General features: G+C 39.4%; 1 protein-coding gene across 1 annotated transcript in view; it reads left to right on the forward strand.

The window, feature by feature from the left end:
- The window catches only part of LOC133995894 (fibrocystin-L-like), a 46,845-nt gene extending 24,137 nt beyond the window's left edge, over positions 1 to 22,708 (forward strand). The window contains exons 42-78 of the mRNA XM_062435408.1: positions 272 to 421; positions 1,033 to 1,207; positions 1,805 to 1,961; positions 4,572 to 4,728; positions 4,895 to 5,104; positions 5,877 to 6,006; positions 6,983 to 7,224; positions 7,519 to 7,655; positions 7,784 to 8,813; positions 9,203 to 9,397; positions 10,114 to 10,265; positions 10,392 to 10,551; positions 11,242 to 11,418; positions 11,642 to 11,737; positions 11,890 to 12,053; positions 12,292 to 12,421; positions 12,917 to 13,035; positions 13,176 to 13,305; positions 13,745 to 13,912; positions 14,145 to 14,248; positions 14,636 to 14,762; positions 15,122 to 15,243; positions 15,336 to 15,440; positions 15,574 to 15,708; positions 16,154 to 16,276; positions 16,379 to 16,490; positions 17,275 to 17,391; positions 17,548 to 17,713; positions 18,176 to 18,408; positions 18,593 to 18,757; positions 19,195 to 19,352; positions 19,448 to 19,583; positions 19,673 to 20,017; positions 20,151 to 20,302; positions 20,405 to 20,551; positions 21,069 to 21,222; positions 22,344 to 22,708. Coding sequence (XP_062291392.1) covers positions 272 to 421; positions 1,033 to 1,207; positions 1,805 to 1,961; positions 4,572 to 4,728; positions 4,895 to 5,104; positions 5,877 to 6,006; positions 6,983 to 7,224; positions 7,519 to 7,655; positions 7,784 to 8,813; positions 9,203 to 9,397; positions 10,114 to 10,265; positions 10,392 to 10,551; positions 11,242 to 11,418; positions 11,642 to 11,737; positions 11,890 to 12,053; positions 12,292 to 12,421; positions 12,917 to 13,035; positions 13,176 to 13,305; positions 13,745 to 13,912; positions 14,145 to 14,248; positions 14,636 to 14,762; positions 15,122 to 15,243; positions 15,336 to 15,440; positions 15,574 to 15,708; positions 16,154 to 16,276; positions 16,379 to 16,490; positions 17,275 to 17,391; positions 17,548 to 17,713; positions 18,176 to 18,408; positions 18,593 to 18,757; positions 19,195 to 19,352; positions 19,448 to 19,583; positions 19,673 to 20,017; positions 20,151 to 20,302; positions 20,405 to 20,551; positions 21,069 to 21,222; positions 22,344 to 22,708 — 6,845 coding nt within the window. The remainder of the gene's footprint in view (positions 1 to 271; positions 422 to 1,032; positions 1,208 to 1,804; positions 1,962 to 4,571; positions 4,729 to 4,894; positions 5,105 to 5,876; positions 6,007 to 6,982; positions 7,225 to 7,518; positions 7,656 to 7,783; positions 8,814 to 9,202; positions 9,398 to 10,113; positions 10,266 to 10,391; positions 10,552 to 11,241; positions 11,419 to 11,641; positions 11,738 to 11,889; positions 12,054 to 12,291; positions 12,422 to 12,916; positions 13,036 to 13,175; positions 13,306 to 13,744; positions 13,913 to 14,144; positions 14,249 to 14,635; positions 14,763 to 15,121; positions 15,244 to 15,335; positions 15,441 to 15,573; positions 15,709 to 16,153; positions 16,277 to 16,378; positions 16,491 to 17,274; positions 17,392 to 17,547; positions 17,714 to 18,175; positions 18,409 to 18,592; positions 18,758 to 19,194; positions 19,353 to 19,447; positions 19,584 to 19,672; positions 20,018 to 20,150; positions 20,303 to 20,404; positions 20,552 to 21,068; positions 21,223 to 22,343) is intronic.
- Positions 22,709 to 23,386: the final 678 nt, after the last annotated feature.

Consider the following 23,386-nt stretch of genomic DNA (forward strand, 5'->3'; position numbering starts at 1 on the left):
GCAGCTGGTTTGGGCTTTTCTTTGAAATCCAGCAGGACCCCAGATTTGATTATTTATATTGTTAGTTTTCCCAAATTCTACATTTTCTTTTCATGTAGAACACAGGATAGCATCTCATTGCTACAGAGGGACTATTACTGTCTTTTCCAACAAACTGCAACACCTTTATTAGCAGCTGTTACCACTACTCCAAGAAAAGTTTTGATGTTATTGATGAGGGTTGTTTTTTGAGTTTGAGGTATGTTGAATTTCTCTCTGATCTGTGATTCAGGCGGTTTCGGCGGCGGCGCTCTGCTGTCCGTCCAGGGCTCTGGCTTCGACCCGCACAAATCCACCGTGCTGATCTGCGGGGAGGAGTGTAAAGTTGACAGAGAAATGTCGACATCGAGCCGTCTCTACTGCCAGTCCCCATTCAACAACGGTAAGTATGACCAGATTTCAAATAATGAGTGATTGATTCATGCTGGGAAACTTGAGTTATCCTCTGTCCAAAGGAGGTGGGAGATTACAAACTGTGATCACTGGTTTATATATTTTTCAAGAAGATTAAAAACATCATTATGCTGCCAACATGTCCTTCATGATACGTACAATATAAAGCCCAAAAAAAACATTTTTGTTAGTTCTTCCATTAGATTGCCTTTTTAAGAAATCCATCTTCTAATCAAGAGCACTTACAACTTTCTAGTATGACAAAGGTTTCTAAGGTTTGGGTTAAAGGTGATAAGATTCTAGCTTATACACGTTTTTCTATAAAAGGAATGTGTTCCTGCTGGTTTTTTATGTTATTTTTTCCCAACCAGTCCTATCTAAGCTGAACTTTCAATGGTCTTATGGTGATAGACATTATCTACAAGGAATGTTCTCATGGTAGTGGGAAATGATAGACCTGTCAGATAAAACAAGTCGTCAGGGCAAATGAGACATCTTAGGCTGCTGTTTTTTACCTCTGTGCACACATCTTGATTCTTCTCGTCCTTTTGTTGTCGCCTGTATTTGTCTGTCTGTGGTTATGTGTGGGTGTCCTGACAGGCACGGAGTCACAGGTGAGCTGCCTGGTTGCTGTCATTAACCAGCTGGATGCCGTCAACATATCAAATGGCTTCACCTACAAATCTCAGCTCACTCCGGTGATCACAGAGGTTTCTCCACGCAGAGGAGGAACTGCTGGAGGCACCAGGCTCACAATCACCGGCTCTGGTTTCAGGTGCTGTAAAGGAAGAGTCTCTGCAATGTACACATGACACAATGGAGAGACGCACCCAGATTATCAGCCATTGATTGAGAATTAAGCGCTCGACTTACATTACACAATTGCTTTTGTTTCATTGGATTTCATTGCTTTCATTGGGTTTAATGCAGACGTCTTCTTATTTTTGGCACGCAATGACTCTCAGTTTCAAAGAAGAATGCACAGTGCCAAGTATATAGCTTGAATACACTGAATTAACTGATTTATGATAATATCGCATAATAAAACAACATAGCATTTTATCATATTATAGTATATAGTTATTTATACTATATTACTTGATTATATTATATTATATTATATTATATTATATTAAACATACACTAAATGATTAATATTAAGCCTTGAGAACGTAACACTAATTCTATCATGTATAATACTATAGTATAATATAATATAATTATGATATTTTATTTTGTACATACACTATATGATACATATTGCTATACAATGTATAATATAGCCTTTATTTTAGAATATAATACCAATTTTACGACAATATTAGATGACATCATCATCATAAATCATCATGTTCACTTTCTCACTTTACAGCACTGACATGAACAAAGTCAACGTGACAATCGCAGGTTCCGTGTGTGATGTCAAGTCCACCAACAACACACACATCATCTGTGTGACCAACGCTCAGCGGCAGTCTCAGGAGACCAAAGTCCGAGTCAGCATCGGAGACCGTGGCATTGCCAAGATGGTGAGTAAAGGCAAGGCTAGGCAAGGCAGTTTTATTTATATAGCGCATTTCATACACAGTGGCAACTCAATGTGCTTTACATATAACAAACATTCAACAGAAAAAATGTATTAAAAAAAAGCAAAAAAAAAAACATGGAATTTGAGAAATAAAAATACAACCCAATCATAGTAAACACGTACATACCCCCCCCCCACACACACACACACACACACACACACACACACACACACACTAATAATAAAAACAAAGTACAGAAACATAGAAAGAGAGAGAAATAAAATACTATAATAGAGCATTAAAAATAAGATTGCAGCATAAAATAATGATTTGCTTTAAATTCATTAAAAGGACATAGAGTGCAAATGAAAGATTAAAATTTAAAGTGCTTTGAAAGAGCTCAATCATAAGCACAGGAGAAGAGAAGTGTTTTTAACCTGGATTTAAAAATATTCACAGTTGGGGCTGATTTCAGTTCTGCTGGTAGTTTGTTCCAGTTGTGTGCAGCATAACAGCTAAAAGCTGCTTCACCATGTTTAGTCTGAACTCTGGGCTCCACTCTCTGACCTGAGTCAGTAGATCTCAGAGCCCTACTGGGTTTATATTCTACTAACATGTCATTCATGTATTCTGGACCTAAACCATTCAGTGATTTGTAGACCAGTAGCATAACTTTAAAATCTATTCTATAGCTGACTGGGAGCCAGTGTAAAGACTTTAGAACTGGAGTAATGTGCTCTGATCTCTTTGTTCTGGTCAAAACTCGGGCTGCAGCGTTCTGAATGAGCTGCAGTTGTTTAATGCTTTTTTGTGGGAGTCCAGTCAGAAGACCGTTACAGTAGTCTAGTCTACTGGAGATGAAAGCATGAATCAACTTCTCCTGGTCTGTTTGGGACATAAAACCCTTCACTCTGGATATGTTCTTAAGCTGATAGAAGGCTGTTTTGGTGATTGATTTGATATGACTGCTGAAGGTCAGATCTGAGTCTATCAGCACGCCAAGGTTTCGGACTTGGTTGCTAGTTTTTAGAGAGAGTGACTCAAGATGTTTACTGACAGCAATCCTCTTCTCTTTATTGCCAAAAACAATTACCTCAGTTTTGTCCTGATTTAATTGAAGGAAATGTTGGTTCATCCAATTTGTTACTTGCTCTAAACAGTGACACAATGACTGCATTGGACTGTAGTCATCCGGGGACAGTGCTAGGTATATATGCGTGTCATCTGCATAACTGTGATAGTCTACATTAGAGTTCTGCAGAATTTGACCCAAAGGCAGCATATATAGACTGAACAGAAGGGGTCCAAGAACTGACCCCTGAGGAACTCCACATGTCATAGCCACTCGATCGGATTCATAACTTCCAATGGTCACAAAATAACTCCGCTCCTCCAAGTAGGACCTGAACCATTCTAGGACTGTTCCGCTGAGTCCTGCCCAAGTTTCCAACCTGTTCAACAGTATACTGTGATCCACAGTGTCAAACGCAGCACTGAGATCCAACAGGACCAGAACTGACACCTTGCCTGAGTCAGTCTTTAACCTTATGTCATTTAACACTCTAATAAGAGCTGTTTCTGTACTGTGGTGAAGTCGGAAGCCTGATTGAAATTTGTCAAAAAGGCCACTGGAGTTCAAGAAATTGCTGAGTTGATTAAAAACCACTTTCTCAATGATCTTGGCTATAAAAGGAAGATTTGAGATAGGTCTGTAGTTGGTTAACATGGAAGCATCCAGCGTTCTCTTTTTTAAGAGTGGCTTAATGGCAGCTACTTTTAGGGGTTTAGGAAATGTGCCTGATTGAAGTGAGCTATTTATTATTTGTCGCAAATCTGTTTGGACAGAGTTCACAATAGTTTTAAAAAAGTCTGATGGCATTGTGTCAAGACAGCATGTCGATGGTTTTAGATGCTGAACTGTTTCCTCTGTGGTTTTTTGGTCAACTGTTTTAAATTCTGACATCGCAGTTGAGTTATTCCTGGGAGGTCTTAGGGATTGCATCATTGTATTGTTTTGTTGATTTGTGTTGATATTTAACCTTATGGACTGTATTTTTTCACTGAAAAAGCAAGCAAATTCATTGCATTTATCTGTGGAAAGGAGTTCTGGAGCTATCTGTTTAGGGGGGTTTGTAAGCTTATCAACCATAGCAAACAGAGTGCGAGTGTTGTTGATGTTCTTATTAATAATTTCAGAAAAGTGTCGCTGTCTAGCTTTGAGTAACTCATAGTTAAAATGACAAAGACAAAGACTTCGTCAAGGTGAATTTGAAGTTTACTTTTTCTCCACTTACGCTCTGCTTTTCTGCATTCTGTTTTCAAAGCCTTTACCATCATAGTGTTCCTCCACAGTGTTTTCTTTCTGATCAAGGTCGTCTTAGTTTTAAAGTAAAAGAGCTGAGATTTTAATGTTGGTTGCAGGGGTCCAAGTTATCAGATATGACCATGGTTAAACTCCCTTTATTAAGCTGACACCTTCATCACTCCAGGTGTGCTGTTTTGTCACTCACCTTGCATTTTGAAGGGAATCTTCACACCAACAATATAATAAGAAATATTTAATGTATTTTAAAGACATGTTTTCATCCATTACTTGTCGTCTTTTTTCAGGACAACGCCGATTTCTTCTACATTGATGTGTGGTCGTCCAGATTCACGTGGGGAGGGCTGTCTCCACCCGAGAGGGGCTCGTTTGCCGTCATCACTAAAGGCCAGACCATCCTGCTGGACGTCAGCACCCCTGTGCTGAAAATGCTCCTTATTCAAGGTGCAAAAAATCATTTTCTCATGGCTGCTTTTTAATGTGTCATAGTTATGAGACTTTGTGTATTTTCTAATGACACAGAAGGGTTTTTTAGGCTCAGATTAAGTAAAATAAGACATTTTTTGCCACCTGTGTGTAGTTTGGTAACCTGCTGGTTCTTTGTGCTCAGGAGGGACGTTGGTGTTTGATGAAGCGGACATCGAGCTGCAGGCAGAAAACATCCTAATCACAGACGGCGGACGGCTGCAGATCGGCCAGGAGGGTGCGCCGTTCCAACACAAAGCCATCATCACACTTCATGGCAACCTGCGCTCACCAGAACTTCCTGTTTATGGAACGAAAACGCTGGCTGTCAGAGAGGGCGTGCTGGACCTGCATGGTACAAAAACATAACATTGGTGCACACACATGATTTGTAGTTGGTATATTGTAACGTTGAAAAATGTCACTACAAATTGACATTGCTCTTCATTGAAATGTAAAAGACTAGTTCAGCATTTTGGGAAATTCAGTCATTTGCATTCTTGCCAATAGTTTGATGAGAAGATCAATACCACTCTTTTGTCTGCATGATAAATTTGATGCAGCCGGTTAGCTTAGTTTAGCACAACCACTGGAAACAGCAGGAAACAGTTGGCCTGGCTCTGTCCAAAGATAACAAAATCCACCTATCAGCACCTCTAAGGCTCACTACATGATAAATCTCATTTCTTTAATCCTTATGTGATATAATGACATATCACTTCTCCTTGATAAGAAATAATCCATCCGTTCCATTTTCATATAAAAAGTGAAAAAGTTCAAATAGGCCATTCGGGGTAATGACTACTACTAATTTTGTTACTTAATCTTAAGAATAATTATGACTTGTAATGAAGTATTTTTATATTGGTGCTTCACTACTTTTATTTATGTGAAGAATCTGAATACAGTCAGTTTGTTATATGTGCATCCAAAATGTTTAAGGCGCTAAGCAACAGAAAAATAGCTGTGACCCAAATATTACAAAAAACCCTTATTATATGTCATTATGTCACATAATGATTGTAAGCAGACAGTGTAATTCAATTGTCCTGCAGCATTGTTATTATTAGTGACACCACACCTGCCCTCCTCAGGTGAAAGTCATTGTTAATAACTTGTTTCTCCAGGTATTCCGGTTCCTGTCCCCTGGACCCATTTGTCCCAGACAGCGACCAGCGGCTCCGACACACTGACGCTGATGGAGGCAGTGACATGGAAAGCCGGAGATCAGATTATCATCGCCTCCACCGGCCACAGGTAGATTGTACAGGCACACACAAGCACTCCCAAACACACACACAAACACACACACACACCTTGAGGCAGAGATTTGACAGTGTATTTCATAACAGTGTATTACCCCCCGAAGGAGAGATATCAGGATTATTCCTGACATCAAGCTAATCCTGAACATAACCAAATCCTGTAAAGTTGAAATAAATCTCAGCCATTCAACCGCAGCACAAATATCCTGCCTGAATGGGAAAAGGTGGGGAAAAAATAACTGCATTATTCACATATTTGCCTCATTTGAGGGGTAAAAAAAACTCACACCAATAAAATGCACATAATCACACAGCAATTTTAATATTTAATATTAGGATTTTTCTTTTATAAATGTTTACAGGTGAACTGCTTTTCACAGTTTATGTTCTGTTATATAAATTGACACTTAAGTGTTGACGTAAGAAAGGTGAGGTGTCCTAATTGTAAGTCAAATTACATGCAAAATCAAAACAACCATGAGCAGAGTATTCAGTATTATGAAAGCCTTGCTAGCATGGGGAAATTAAGTTATTAGTGAGTAATATTTAGTGAGGTACATGATATAGAATACAGTAACACAGCTAGAATACAGCTAGAATATTTAAGAAACTAAATTAAGAAATAAGAATAATATACAGCTATTGAAATCCAGTCTGATATAAAGTCTTGTGATTATTAATCCAACACTTTGGGACATTTTGGGCCTTATTACAGCCAGGAAGATGATTTATAGTCCGATGTGCCAAAAAAAACCCAACAACAACAAAAAAACTGGGTACTTGACATTTGTGCCATTTTGGCAGTTGTATCCATGTCCGAATCCTGCCGGAATAATTACTCATTTTTACCAGTAAGCCAACTGGTTAGGAGGTGGGCTGTATCACATTAAGCCTGAATTAAACTCAAAATCTGGCTGGATAACCAAGTAATCTGGCTTTGATCTTCACTCTTTTATTTCTGTTTTCAGGCACAGTCAGAGAGAGAACGAGATGAGGAACATCGCCAGTGTGTCAGCTAATGGCAAGACACTCACCCTGACCGAACCACTCAAGTACACTCACCTCGGGGTGAGCGTCACGCTACCTGACGGGACAGTGTTTGAGGGCCGAGCAGAGGTGGGTCTCCTCACCAGGAACATCTTGGTTCGAGGAGCCCAACATGAAGAATGGAACGACAAGATCGAAGCCTGTCCGGATGGTTTTAACACAGGTACTGTGTCGTAGTGATTGTTTGTGAGATTTCTGATCTTTCTTTTCTAATCTTTGTGATTACATTTTACAGGTCAAATCAAAGTAAAAAGAACAGCTTTGCATTGCGTTTTAAGCCTTTCAAATAGAAGAAAGATGTTTTAAGAATAAAATCATGGAATAGTAGTGTGCAATTTAACAGACTTTGGCTTTTTTGGTACCTGTTACATTGTTGCTCTTTTTAGACAATAACAACATTGTGTATATGGTCATGGTGGTTTTTAATATTAATATCTTTTTGCTCTCTGTGCTGCAGGTGAATTCACCACCCAAACTTGTTTCCAAGGAAGGTTCGGAGAGGAAGTCGGCAGCGATCAGTTTGGAGGCTGCATCATGTTTCACGCACCCCGGCCCAATGAGAATCTTGCAATCGGCAGACTGGAATATGTGGAGGTGCTTAGCAGACCACGTTTTAACTTTCAAACTGTTTTTCTAAAAGTCCTCATCCTCACAGTCTGTTATTTTTTGCTCCTTGAAAGTGGAATGATATAGTTTAAAGTCTTTATGCTTTTGTGCCCCAGCTCTTCCATGCCGGACAGGCCTTCAGGCTGGGACGTTATCCCATCCACTGGCATCTGATGGGAGACATCAACTACAAGTCGTACGTCAGAGGTTGCGCGATCCATCAAACCTTCAACAGGGCCGTGACCATCCACAACACCCACCGACTGCTGGTGGAGCACAACGTCATCTATAACATCATGGGTGGGGCCTTCTTCATTGAGGACGGCATCGAGACGCAGAACATCCTGCAGTACAACCTGGCTGTGTTCGTCAAACAAAGCACCAGCCTTCTAAACGATGACGTCACTCCCGCCGCCTACTGGGTCACCAATCCCAACAACATCATCCGTCACAATACCGCCGCAGGGGGTACCCACTTCGGCTTCTGGTACCGTATGCATGAACATCCTGATGGCCCATCCTTCGACCGAAACATCTGCCAGAAGAAGGTTCCCCTCGGCGAGTTTCACAACAACACCGCACACTCCCAGGGCTGGTTCGGCCTCTGGATCTTCCAAGACTTCTTCCCCATGAAGAACGGAGCCTGCAACTCCAAAACTCCCGAGCCTGCTGTCTTCCGCTCCCTCACTGCCTGGAACTGTGAGAAAGGTGCGGAGTGGGTCAACGTGGGCGCCGTGCAGTTCGATGGCTTCATCATGGTGAACAACGAGAAAGCCGGCATTGAAGCCAAGCGCATCTTTCGGTGGGCCGTGAGCAGCTTTGGAGAGAACGGAGGGGCGCTGGTGTCCAACAGCACCATTGTGGCCCATGTGGACGAGCTCGGACTTGGAGACAACCACTGCACGCACCGAGGTGTCATCACGCCATATGATGATGGCATGAGTGTCCTTAACACCAAATTCATCAACTTCAACCGCGGCTCCTGCGCAGCCATCGGAGTGACCACTGTCGATGGGTTGTGTATCGATCGGTGTGGAGGCTGGGCTGTCAGGTTTAGTGGAGTCCAGTACTTCAATTCAAACAACAAAGGGGGCTTCAAGTGGGAGCACGAGGTGCAGCTGGTGGACACTGATGGCTCCCTCACAGGTACTCAGTCTTACTGCTAATTTTTGTATTGCTCTTATTTCTCACTAAATAGTCATAATAATGTCCAGTTTGTTATTTAAGAGATGTAAAACCTTCCCAATACATTTATAACCAACATCACTCAAACAGGAGGAAATAGCACATTTGTTGGGGCCTATTTTAAGTGGTGGATTAATACACATTTGATGGTGGTCTAGTGAGTATTTACAGCAGCCAGTCAGTATATATGGAATTTACTTAATATAAACTACAGTGTGTGCGGTCATTTCACTAAGTACTAAGTAGCTTATTTATGAGTATTTAATAGTATTTTGATGACAATGGAACTCTGTGGCTCTCAGTTTTAGAAGTGATGCAGCTTACATTGACCATAACTACTTGCTTTTCAGGAAACATCAACCACAAAGTTGTGCCTATGAGCGCCTTGCTGGACCCTGCGCACTGCTCCCAGAGTGCCGAGTGGAGCGTTGGCAACTTCCCCGGCGCTGTGTGCGACCACACTGTCAACTTCAACCGTTTTTCATTCAACAACCCCACACCCAGCTCTCTGAAGGGCAAAGATGCCATCATAAGCAATGAACACGGTATTAAAACACTCAGACTTACTACTTTCAAATGTAATTTTGTTGATGAGGAAGCATTAGCTAATCTTGAACCTTTATTGACCTATTGAAAGAATAGTCAAGTTCTCAAATGAACACTGAAACAGGTTTTTCTTATTGTAATCATTCCTCCTGTTCATACTGACCATTATGAGATCTCCTCTAAATGTTTTCACAGTGTAAGTGATGGGGAACAAAATCAACAGTGTATTTAAAAGATTATCTTAAGATAATATGAGGCTTTATCCATCTGAGTTAGTCAAACAAAGTTGACGTCTTCCACAGTTAGTCTTTTCAGTTTAAAAAATCCCTCTTTGTGTCTCGATGGACAGTGTTTTTCTTTTCATCTGCAGTGGAAGGATCGCAACAATTTGGCACTAAAATGACACTAACTATGAAACATGTTGACTTGATTTGACTAATGTGGTCAGCTAAGGCCTCATATTAGCTCTAAATAAACTTTTTTTTTTTTAAACATTTTTGCATGGCCTTATGGTCTGTTTACAAAATGTATAATTTGTCATTCTGAGAACATTCACACAGAATGTGCAGAAAAGTGTAAATATGAGCCAAAAAAATTTACTGAACACCCCTAAAACATGTTAGTGTTCTGTTTACATTTTTAATCACATGCTGGAAATATATAACTTTCTTTGCTGTATTATGAGACTGTCTTGACTGTGTTTTCATTGTTACAGGCACCAGTGTGGTTCCCTATTTGAAGAAAAGACTGACTCATAAGCTTGGCTGGATGGCTCTGTTGGTTTCTGGAAAAACTTACAACTGGTACTTCAACGATATGGATCATCTCACAAACATCACTTACGATGCAAAGTTCTACGGCTTCAAGGTACATTTAGATCTTTTCCATCATAGTAGTTGTATAGGCAAATAATCGAATCGTTATGCAGGACATTGACCAGCTTTCTGCATATTTACGCTGATGTTTCTGCATGTGCTTTTTCTCCTCATACAGTCAGATCAATACGTGATCATGAACCACAACCTCACACAGAGTCCTGACAGGTTCCGTATAATCGACGAGAGGAACGGCTCATCAACGGCGCTAAGCTTCAACAATAACAACAACGGAGACTGGTACTTCGACAAAAGCTCCAAAAACCTCTACTTCATCGGTTAGACACATTTTATTATGGATCTATAGATTATAGTTATCATTCTGATAATAGATTAATCATTTAAGTCATTTTTAAGGAAAAATTAACAATTTCACTGATTGTAGCCTCTCATACAGTATGCGACTGAAGGTTTTTATTGTTTTTTTATATAAATGTATTTGTAAATTCTTAATTTTATTATACAATAAATTATAATATTAATAAATAAAGAATTATTAGTATTAAATGATCACCTGTTTAAAGCTACATTTAATGATTATGTTATTGACGTTACTTCAGTAGCCATTTGATAGGGCAACATTAATACTGGCTGTTTCTATAGAGCTGAAACTTTCGTTAGTCGAAAAATTCAGCATTTATTCTGTGGTCCTATAACATGGTCAAATAGTATAATTTAGGCATCACGGATACTTTTAAATTATAGCATAAACAAACTTAAATCTGCTTCATTATCGCTATTATTTTCCATAACAGGGTTGTTATTTTGTTTCCATCACTTCATAACAGATATTTTTGAAATACAACAGATGTTTTTATGCTTTAGTAATAGTTTGTCTCATTCAGTTCACTCATTGGAGTTTATTGTTTGTCCTTTAGATTATTTATCAAACTAAAATATCAATATGTTCACAACATTCAATAATTAGTGCATCTCTTCATTCACTCGACATTGTCCTGTTCCTACAGTGTCTGGGAAGACCAGTAAGCGTCGGCGTCGTAACAGCGTAGACCGCTCCATGGACGACATTGCCGTGAGCTTAAGGGTCTATCGCTGCTTCTTCACCGACTGCATCGCACCAACGCCACCGCCTCCCGCCACACTCGCCCCCCTACCCAGCGGCCGGCCAGACAACTTCATGTATGTTTCCCCTCTCTGCAACATTTAATTAATGAACAGGAACAAATTAAACTCATTAGCTATAGTGAGACATCAGAACTAAAAGTTTTAGAGGTTATCGTTAAACGGCAATGCCAGAAATTGCTCTAAGTTTATTGGGAGAAATGATTACATCAAAAGCAAGCACTGTTGATTTAAAGTGGTTATTATGTTGACTCTGGTTTTAACCTCTCTAATGCTGTATGTTTTTCTCCAGTCGCTGGTCTAATGCCTCTTTCTGGGCAAGTTCAGCTGAGAACAACTTCACTGTACCAACAGCGGGCGCTGATGTGGTCATCCCATCAGGTAATATCTGATGATTTATATATTTTAAGCACTGATATCTGGAAATGTAATAAATCTTTTGAAATTCCTAAACAACCAAAAAGTCAGTTTAAGCCAGCTGTAACAGTAATGAACTATTAACACAAGATCTTTATATTCACATTGACCCTCAGGAAAGTGGGTAGTTTTGGACACCAACACTCCTCCTATCAACAAGCTGACGGTCATCGGAGTTCTTGAGATCCCCGACTCCATGGACACATCGTCCAGCAGACCGGCTCGCTCTGAACCGGTGTACAGCACTGTCATGATCGATGCTGTCTACATCTCCATCCAGGTCAGCTTTCAGTAATCTTTACTGTATAAATAAGGAAATAATGTTTTATTATTATTTTAATTAAGCTTTAGGCACTTTGTATGAACAACAACAGTTAACTACGACTGAACAGACAAAAAGAAAAGTGCCACATAATAAAGAACTGTGAATCAGAATGAAGAGGAGATCACAGTCTGATAGATGCTGTTTGTGTCACAGTTGGTTCCTGTTGGTGATGTTCGTGTCTGTCTTGTTTCAGGGTGGCAGGATGTTTGCAGGATCAGCTGATGAGCCATTCAGAGGTCAGCTGCACATCACACTGAGAGGGAACCACCGCACCCCAGACTGGCCTCTGCCTAACGGGCCCAACCAGGGATCCAAAGTCCTGGGTAAGAAAACTGTGTCAGGCTCAAGATCTGACTGCTTTGTTAGTCGGGGAGATAAATGAGCGACGTTTTGTTCTAAATACAAAATATATAACTAATATAAAGATGTTTATGCAGCTTTACAGTGTATGTAATGCAACTATATTTTCCTCATATGAATATAATAGATATTTTTGTAAGTTATTGTCCGATACATTTAGTATATTTACTATATGTTGTAGAATATGCTGCAATATTTCATGTATTGTAAATATAACTGCATACATTAAACATTATATTTTAAGTCAGGATATTATTATATTATATTATAAATGATGGTTGAAGAAAAATCTACATTTTAATTATGACCTTTTCAGATTTTTTGATAATTTATTAAAATATTATAACGGTGCTACGCTCAGAAAATGTTTGAGTTCTTAATTTGCATTTTTGACTGTACAGTTTACCATCATGAAATTGACAGGCATTGACTAAGTCTGTTTTTGTGTTGTCCAACAGGTGTGTTTGGTACTCTGGAGCTTTACGGACTGCCTCACAACGTTTACCACACCAAACTAGCTGCTACATCCAACGCTGGCTCCAACAGCCTCACACTGTCACAGTCCGTCGACTGGCAGGTCTCTGTGGTTTTATTTTATTTTCCTTATTTGTATTTAATGTAAAGATCTTAAAAGCAGAATAATCATATATAAGTGTACATTTGAGTCACACAACAGACAGTAGTCATTTTTGTTTACATGTCTGCTCATGTGTGCAGGTTGGAGACGAGGTCGTCATCTCCACCACAAGCTACAATGCGTCGGAAACAGAAAAACACAAGATCACGGCTGTGTCATCAGATGGCCGTGTACTGACCCTGGAACAGCCTTTGGCCTACATGCACATCAGTCAGTTCAACACCTGTCACAACAGACACAGCACATGTCTCCAGAACCTTAAAATTATGTAGAATTTACATTTGTGACAATTACATTTAAAATATTTTTGATTAAAATCCATTTGCTGTGTCAGAAGTCTTAAAGTTTGCTATCTATTAATGAACTTTGCATTAAAACAGCTCAAAAGACTTGTGGCTTGATATGTTCAATCATTTTAATTACCATTACCATTTACTTGGGAAAAGTTGAATTGGAACATTTTAGAAACCAGAAATATTTCATTTTAAATCAATTCACAACATCCATAAACTGTTTTTTGGCCCTTTTAGTTTTGAAGTTGAACAAAACAGCAGATGAACATACGAGGGGAAACCTGGGACAATGGGTCTGTTAAAATGTAATGCAACCAAAAATACTTACATACCGATTCCTCTTTGTCTCTGTTCAGGTGAGACTCACTCTGTGTCAGACACGTCGTACACTCTGGCTGCTGATGTCGGCCTGCTGACCAGAAACATCAGGATCATTGGTCAGGAGTATGACGATATGATGAAGGACTCATTCGGAGCCAGACTGTTGGTCGGCACCTACTCCTGGGCTGGAATCGACTATAAAGGTGAGAAGACATTCTTTATTTTGTGTTAAATATCAACTCTGTGTTATTTGGTTAAATTACCTTTAAAACAATTATTTTTAAAGAAGTTATTTATTATTAGAGTTATATGTTTAAATAATAGAAAACTTATAGACGCAGAATATTAGTAGTATGATTGTTTATTCTGTTTTTTTTATTATTTGCTTGTTGTTTAAACATATTGAACACGTTGTTTGACATTCTATTCTTTAAGGCAAGGCTCAAATCAGGAATGTGGAGTTCTTCCGCTCTGGTCAGGAGGGCTGGAGCGACTACAGCGACCCTCGCTACTCTGTGGCATTCCTCAACCTCGGAGCGGTAATCTATTTAAAAGATGGCAGACATGTCCAACAAACTTCTGTATTAACATTCCTTTTAAAAAAATACTTATTGAAAAATAATTAATCATATTTCAACTGTGTTATCTGCAGTAGTGATAGCTCTAACTATAAAAAAAAATATGTATGTGTGTAATGTATTCATGAATTAATATTATTTTACACAATTATGAACTGTCTATGACAGTAAAGTGAAATATCTTTGTGTTGTGGGCTGTTGGTCGAGACTAAAGGCATTTTAGGCTGCATCTTAGAGTTCGGGAAACAGTGATAGACTTTTTTTTTTACAATTTTCTGACATTTTATAGGCAAGAGAAAATAATAGAATAAATAAATAATAGAATTTTCTCTTTTCTTCGTTAAAAAGGTTTCAGCAGAAGACTCGTACCTTCAGGGCTGTGCTTTCCATGACGGCTTCTCTCCGGCCATCGGAGTCTTTGGAACAGAAGGGCTGAACGTTGACGACAACATCGTCCACCAAACTGTCGGAGAAGGTAAACACCACACTTAGCTTCTGAGTTTCAGAGTAAATTTTGTATATTTCAACAACTAATGATGTAAAAGTTATCCTAACAGAAATTGCAAAGCAAAACTAAACCAAAAAAGCATGTTAAATAAGTTGTAGATTTGATTGTATATACATTTATCCTCATATTTATATAAAAATATAGCTACACCTTGATATTAAACTGGGGAAGGACAAAAAACACCAATGTTATTTTTTTAATGATCTGAAGTGAATCTACAGAATCTTTTCACCTGGGCCAGGATTATCCAAATTAAATATGACCACAGGAACAGAAGCAGCTTTCACCAGCAGCTCCTTTAAGTGCTAAAATACGTCCATTTACAGGTATCAGAATTTGGGGCAACAAGATAACAGTGAGGAGAAACCTGGTGATGATGACATTGTGGCCTGGATCATACCAGGGCAGAGAGGAGTCCTTCAACTTCGCCTGGAACGCTGCCATCGAGGTCTGTCTTCTCAATGTGTAAGAGCTTATTATACCTTTTAAAAAAACGCAGTTGCTGAATTTTCACCTGTCTGTTTTTTTCTGCAACATCAGGTCAACGAGGGGACGAATGTTGTCCTGCAGCATAACATCGTGGCAGGTTACGAGAGAGTGGCGTACCGCATCGATGGTGAACCATGCCCAGGTAAGAACATGGATGTTTTTCGTGATTTTAGTGTGCAGTATAAATGATTGACATGTTATATTTTGGTGCTTTTGCTCAGGAAAAAAATGCATGTCAGACATCCTCAAAGAAATTTTCCCAAATGCTTGTGTAGGTAATCTGAACGAGAATGAGAAGTGGATTCATAACGAGGCTCACGGCGGTTTGTACGGAGTATATATGAACAAAGACGGTTTGGCTGGCTGCAGTTTAATTCAGGGCTTCTTCATCTGGAGGAGCTTTGACTTCGGCATCTACTTCCAGGTACGCTTACCTTTATCTACAGAATTTATTACTCAACAAAAGAAGTTTTGGAATGTGTGTTGAGTTTTGACCCCAGTTAGGTGTTAAGAAATGTAAAATAAACTTGGCATTTACTGAAATACAACAGAAACCAGGTAACAGGAACAAAATGAGCATCCAGCTTTGATCTAGACAATTGTAGAGTAAAGTATTTTAAACCTTTAATTTAGCACATTACTAAAGATAAACGGTCTTGTGTAGAAAGAATATTGTGTCTGTTTGGAAGCAACTGAAGTTTATTCTGTTTATGCTCACTTTTTAAAGATGTTTGGCTTTGATATCAATAAGTTTTACAAGAATTTAGGTTCCTTAAAAAAGATAATAAAGAGCAGGACCTGCCGGGTTCAAGTAATCTATATTATCGACAAGAAATGACAACATCATCCTCTTCCTCTAACCCTCGCAGGTCATCATTAACGTCGTAATTTCTAACGTGACCCTGGTGGACAACGGGATGGGTGTTATGTCTATTACCTACGCTCCTCCTGCTGTCTCCCATGTGTACGCTGATAAGAAAGTACACATTCAGGTAATACATTTAAAGTGATTGAGTCATTATTTGTTTCTTCATTCTCTCATTTTTTATACAGTTGTGACTTTTTTATTGACAGTTGTATTCCTCTTTTCCCAGAATGCACTGATCGTTGGCAGCAGCCCGAACTTCAACTGTGCAGACACTTTGTCCTACGGCCACTTCAATATGGACATCACCAACGGACATCGAGCCCCCAGACCTCTCAATGGTACAGCTCAACCTCTCTGAAACACTCTGTGGCAACATGTGCTGTGCTATAAAGTAGACTGATTTTGGCATTTTTCATGTTTTAATGGTCCAGTTTGTAAAATTTAGTGCCATCTAGCAGTCAGGCTGCAGATTAAAAACAACTGTATAGCCCTCCACCTCCACTTTCAGGCATAAAGAAGAAGCTACGGGGCCACAAAACTCGCAGAACATGTGAAAAGCCCCTCTCTAGAGCCAGTATTTGGTTTGTCCCTTCTGGGCTACTGTAGAGTGGTGCCACATGGCAGCCTCCCTGGAAGAGCTCCCTATGTAGATAGAAAGGACTCATTCTAAGCTAAACAAAAACAGAACCATTTTTATTTTCAGGTGATTATACACTATTTAAAACATACTTATTAATTTTATTAGTCTGTTCTGCTGGATGCTACTAAATTCTACACACTGGACCTTTAATTTAGATATCCCATATCATTTTAATTAAGGAAAATGAATATACTTTACAGGTCTTAAATGTTTCTATGTTATTTCAACTTTTCTTTTTGGATTTGCTTGAATTAAATATATATATAAATATATATTATCCTGCTGATAACGCAAAGATTAAGATTTGTGTTAATACAGAAGCTGTTTTAGGGTTAGTGTTGCAATTTTTTTTAAAGAGACTGTTATTGTGTAGATTTGACAAACCAAGACCTTGAATATAAATATACACTTCAATGCAGGCTGGTAAAACTAAAATAAATCAACCTCTCATCACTTGGTATCTCTGTTTTAACTGTGTGCAGGTGGCAGATCTGGAATCTGCTGGCCAGCGTTTATATCTGCACACAATACTGCCCCAGAGAAGCCCCATCCTGGGACCATGAGCTACAATGCCATCAAAGGACTGATGACAGTCATTGGTGAGTCCAAATTAGTTTTATTTAAAATAAGATGCAGGTGTTGAATGTGATGAGCCTTTGTTGTAGGTTATTTTATGCTGTTGTCATGATCAAAATCTTCACAATAATTTGGAGAAAATCTATTTCTTAATTTTCCTTTTTCTTCTCTTTTCCCAGACACAACGTTTGTTGGATTCAAAAACGTCTGCTCCACCGAGATGAACGTGATGTTCATGACCAACCCGATGAACGATGATTTGCAGCACCCTGTGGAGGTTTCAAACCTGAAAATGATTGATAGCACAGAGTTGGCCAAAGTCTTCATCCACAGGGCTGATGTGGGGTAAGTCACGAACAGATATGTAGTAGGATGTGATTCAACTTCATCAGGCAGTGAGAAAAGACTGAGGAAAAAATGGCTGAAAGAATTCCAAAAATTGGAGGCATTTGCCTATTATTTACAAAAGATTCACCTGGATACATCTTTGATGCATTTATAAAAGCAGAAATAGAATAGATCACAGGCAAACATTGAAATAACAATTGATTTTAGTTTAATGAGTGTCTTAGAAATGTCTCCAAAGTTATTACAATAATGTGTTGATTTTTATGTGCTGTTCTGAGTCACCCTGTACAAATTAAACACATTCAGTAATAGTTGCATCTTTTATTTATGATTTAAAATGATTTTTTTTTAAAGCATGCATTTAGACATAAACCTGCATATGATTTGGTCAACTCTGTTTATGTGTTTTTAAGTGTTTGACAAAGAATAAAATCAACAATGTATGTTTTTGTGCTTCAGGATAATAGACCCGTCTAACTGTGTGGACATGGAGTGTGATGCAAAGAAGAAGAGCTTGCTGAAGGACTTGGACGGGTCGTTCCTGGGCAAAGTGGGAAGCGTGGTGCCTCACTCTGAGTTCGCGTGGGGAGGGGATCCCAGGAGGGGACTGGGCGACTACCGAATCCCCAAAGTCATGCTCACTTACCCCAACGGCAGCCGCATCCCTGTGGACCAGATCGCTCCACAAAAAGGTACAAAACTAGACTAGGGATTCTATTTGGATGACATTTTATTTTCAAAGCAAAATGTTGCATGTGTTACAAACGGGACACACAGCTATAATGGGCTGTATATCTTCTTTAAGTTTAATGTAATTGAAATATAAGAAAACAAAAGCTCAGTCTGACTGTCTGTTATTGCTTCATCTTTCTTCAGGTGTGATCAGGAAAGACTGCACTTACATGAGCTCCTGGCAGAGCTACAAGTGTTTCGGGCTGAATTACAGGATGCTGGTGATCGAGAGTCTTGACTCAGACACAGAGACCAGGCGGCTGTCTCCAGTCGCTGTGCTCGGAGATGGCTATGTGGATCTGATCAATGGTAAGAGCAGTTTTATAGTCCTGATATTAGAGCCTGACTGATATTATCAGCCAATATTGGCCTATTGTAGATTGATATCTGCATATATATTGTCTGATATGCAGCATCTTATGTATATTTGATCCTTTTTTCTTATTTCAAGTTTATAATATATGCATGTTTTTTTGTCGTTTTTGTTTTATTTGAGAAAGTTTATCGTTAAACTGTAAAATATCATGCTGCCTCCTTTACATATCTTTTTCCCAAGTGTTTGATAACCATATTTGAGTGATCTTTGCAAAAACATGTCTGTTTGTATATGTAATAATCCCTACTATCAGAATTGGCATCAATTTTCATCAACCCAGTATCAGTCTGGCCCTACCTGATACAACCAGGACTGGGTCTACAATCATAGCGCATGTGTCTTTAATTCAGTTGTGTGTTTGTGTGTCCAGGCCCTCAGGATCACGGTTGGTGTTCTGGCTACACCTGTCAGAAGAGAGTGTCTCTCTTCCACAGCATCGTGGCCATCGGCCGCAGCTTCGACATCTACTTCAGCAGCGTCAGCCCTCAGAAACTTCGCCTCATGATGCTTAACGCGGATCCATCTGAGGTCAGAGCACGCTTACAATCCAAGTACTATTAACTTTAATTAAAATTGAGGTATATTTTCTCACAAAGGGATCTTTTGGTTTTGAATGCTTACAGAGCATCATGGTGTCAGTCTTCTACTCCAAGCCTCAGCGGTTGGATGTGTACGTTAACAACAGTCTGATCGCTCCCACTAATGCGAAGTGGAATGATGACAATACTGACTACACCCTGAAGGAGCCGATCTCTCCAGGTACTGATGCTTCACACACACACTGATAATGTTACTGTGATCAAGTTCAGGAAGAAGCTGCAGTGTCTAAACAGCATATTCATTTCCAGGTCAGTACGTCCCCCAGCTGAACACCGCTATGGGCACCAACTACTTCGACCAGGACTACAAGATGCTGAAAGTCGTGCTGAGAGGCTCCACACCGGCAGAGATCCGAACCGCCCCAGTTCTCTTCATCTCCTTCGAGCTGCCCGCCATGACCGAGGATGAGTTCTTTGGAGATAACCTGATCAGGAACCTTGCTACGTTCCTCAAAGTTCCCTCAAATATGATCCGCATCACCAAAATCGTCCGGGAAGATGGAGGAGCACGGCGCAGGAAGAGATCCACAGGCATGAAGGTGGAGCTGGAGATCAAAAAACCTCCAGTCCAGCAGACCTCTAACAGCACCAACGGTTAGTGAGAAGTCTGATTTCTGCTCTGACTGTTTTTCAATTGGCCTAAAAATTCAGAACCAGCCCTAAAATAGAAAATACAGATTACTGCAGGATGTTTTTTAACAACTCTGTTTTCTGTGTGTCTTCTCAGATGAGGAGGACTTCACTTTGTTGAAGAATGTTGCGGATAATCTGGGTCAGGCTGCCGTTTCTGGTAACCTCAGTCAGTCCATCGGCTTCAACGTTTCCTCAATGGGCGTCGTCCCTCCTCCTCCTCCGTCCTCTGACCCCAACTGGAAGAATGTACGACTGCAAACAGAATCATAACACACTTAAAAAAAAATTTAGAAGAGGATTAAAGTAATTGAATATTAATAAGTGGTCATACTATGCTTTAAATCTCAGGTAGCAACAGAGGAAGTGACGAGGGAAGAAGAAAAAGTGAGCTACGTGACCAGTGTGAATAACCTGCTGCTGATTGAGGAGCCCATAGCCGGGGAGTACGTGGGTCCTCTGCAGCAGCAGCCAAGTCTGATGGCCGTGGATGAACAGGTGAAGCACTGATACTCAAACAGTCACTACACAGCTGATGTTAACGCTAAACATCAGTCAGAGAAATGACAAGCTGTGATTTAAAGCTGCTTAGACTGACTACAAGTTCCTGTTGTATTCAGCCAAAAATGTGGGAGTTGTTTGCCCACTATTTGGGGAAGTTTTCGGATTATTGGACTAATAAATTGTACAGTTATGTGGATAAAACATACAACATAACATCATTTGCCCTTTTTAATTGATTGAATTAAATGTTAACTGATTATTGTTTCCATCTCCTTGTTTTCATTTGGTACCATTTTTGTCAATTTACAAAGATATTTATCCTGAAGAACATGAACACTAATATAAAGGTCATGTTAGAGTGTAGGTGGAGTGGACTAGAGCAGATTTCAGCACCACCAGAGATTTAAAAAATATTTAGGATTGTGTAGAATAAAGCTATGGAAAAGTGAAGCATTAGTTCACTACACAACAGCTGCTGTCTGTAAACACTGACCTGTGATATCGTCTGCAGGGTACCTGTGTCTCTGTGGGAGTAACGACTCTCACCGCCACGGCCAGCCTGAAGGACGCCAGCGGCAACAGCGTGGACGGACTGGAAGGAAACACCACCATCCTGTTCAGCAGCTGCTGGGCCAACTTCACCAGCCTGGCCATCGTCAACAGCGGTACGTCTGCATCCTGATTTTTAAAATGTAATCCTATAAAACTGATTGAAATATATTTACTGTCAGATGACGGGAGGCTGGGAAGTTTATAGCCAAGATGCCAAATTCTGACCTCTGAGAGTATTGTGGTTTTAAGTTCCTTATTTAATGTTGTTACACAAAGGGCAGCCTGAAAACATTGTTTCAACATGTACTCTATTAGTATCAGTGCATTTTCAAGGGTACTGGTATAAGTACTGGTGTCAAGATTTTTAAATGATACCCACCTCTATAAATAACAGAATTTAAATATTTTGTTGTTCCTACCAAAAGATATCTAAATTTTCTTAAGAGGCAGCGTCACATTGTGCAGGTACAGGAGGCTGTGGACATTAATAATCAAATAATTATAGACTAATAATAATAAACATAAGCAGCCAACTTGATTTTGTGTATCAGCTTCACACCAAAGGACTCAGCTGCTCAGTTTTGATGATTAGTTCTTGTAGAAAGAGACGTGTGGCACACAGATCTAACTTTTGATTAAACATTTCTACATGTCTTATCAATCAGTTAATCAGACTTTATTTGTATAGCAGTTTTCATACAACTATAATGTAACACAAAGTGCTTTAGTAAGTAAGTAAAACCAGATAAAAAGTTGGTTTAAGATATGGCAACCTCTGTTGGACAAATGGGCAGATGTGTGAGACCATCAAAGCCCAAAGTGACACCCCTAGCACTTGAGCCTGGCCTCTTCTCTTTCTTTCCGCCGAATTTGTTTTGTACATTATGTTGTCTAACACCATCTAGTCATTTACCTCTTGCTGGCTTTTTTTTTTTTTTTTTTTTTTTTTTCATTCTTAGTTGTTTGTTGGTTTGTTTTTATGCTGGGTGGGGGGTGGTTGGGTTTGTTGTTGTTGTTGCAAAAAAAAAGCAGAAAACCTGAAGGAGAACCTCTGTACTGTTATCCTGTATAACCCTTGAGTCCTTCAATAAAGATATTTAAAAAAAAAAAAAAAAAAAAAAAAAAAAGTTGGTTTAAGTAAAATAAAAACAGAATAAAAGGATATACCAGGACGTAGCTTTAAACACAGTTTTTGAATGAAACTCTTTAATACTGACATCTCCTCTCCCTGCAGGTGAAAATCTGACCATGGACTTCACTCTGAATGAGTGGGGTGCTAAGTCAAAATCCTTCTCCGTCAAGAATACCCCGACCACCCAGACCCCCTTGACCAGCAGCAATGTCACTGAGCCGGCATCCAACACCTCGACTACAAGCAATCAATTCACCGCGCCAACTTCCACCATGCTGGTCCCCACCACAACCCCAAGCAATCACTTCAACACAACCAGTCAGTTCACCACCTCGACCACAAGCGACGTGCCGACCACCGACAACAGTATCTTCGGCTCCAGCACAGCTGTGACTGCTGGTAGTCTGTGTGTGGTCAGCGTCATCTACGCAGTGGCCTGCTGTTCAGGCGACATCCCGTTATGCTAGACAGAGCGGTGCTGTGAAATCTGTGAAAGCTGAAATATGAAGGATTTATGAAGGAATCCTCAACATAAAGATCCAGTTTTTCAGACAGAGATTAAGACTAGTCCTAAATTAAAGACAAGATTTTGTGAAAATATACATTGAGAAGTAAATCTAATCTTAATCCCTGTCTGGGAAATTGGCCCACAGTCTGCTACATAAAACAAGTGTATTCCTTAAATATTTTATGCACATGGTTGTTTTTTTCTGTTCTTTTTGGGGATATTTTGTTTCATTATATGTAAATCTTTTTGATATGATCACAAATCAGGTGTGAGATCCATATGGACTCTTTATTTTATAAAAAGGTGCAATAGAGCTGAACTTGAAACCATAACAGGGTAAAGGAAGAAATGTTTTCTGATTGGTGCATTTTGATGATGATTTTTTAAAACTATATTCTCTCTTCAATAAATTCTATTTTTCCATTATTATATACATATTTCCTGTATCAGTGTTTTTCTTGATTAAGGCAATTATTTTCACATGTCCATTACTATTCACATTATACATAAATAACCTCAGTCTTCCTAATCAGTACTTCAATTTCATTTATTTTATTTTATTTTTACAAATGACACATTTTATAAGTCCGAACCAGACTCTGATTCATCTTCAGTTTGCCTTCGATGCCTTCCAACT

The sequence above is a fragment of the Scomber scombrus genome, chromosome 16, assembly GCF_963691925.1.
Source record: "Scomber scombrus chromosome 16, fScoSco1.1, whole genome shotgun sequence".
In the NCBI taxonomy this organism is placed as follows: domain Eukaryota; kingdom Metazoa; phylum Chordata; class Actinopteri; order Scombriformes; family Scombridae; genus Scomber; species Scomber scombrus.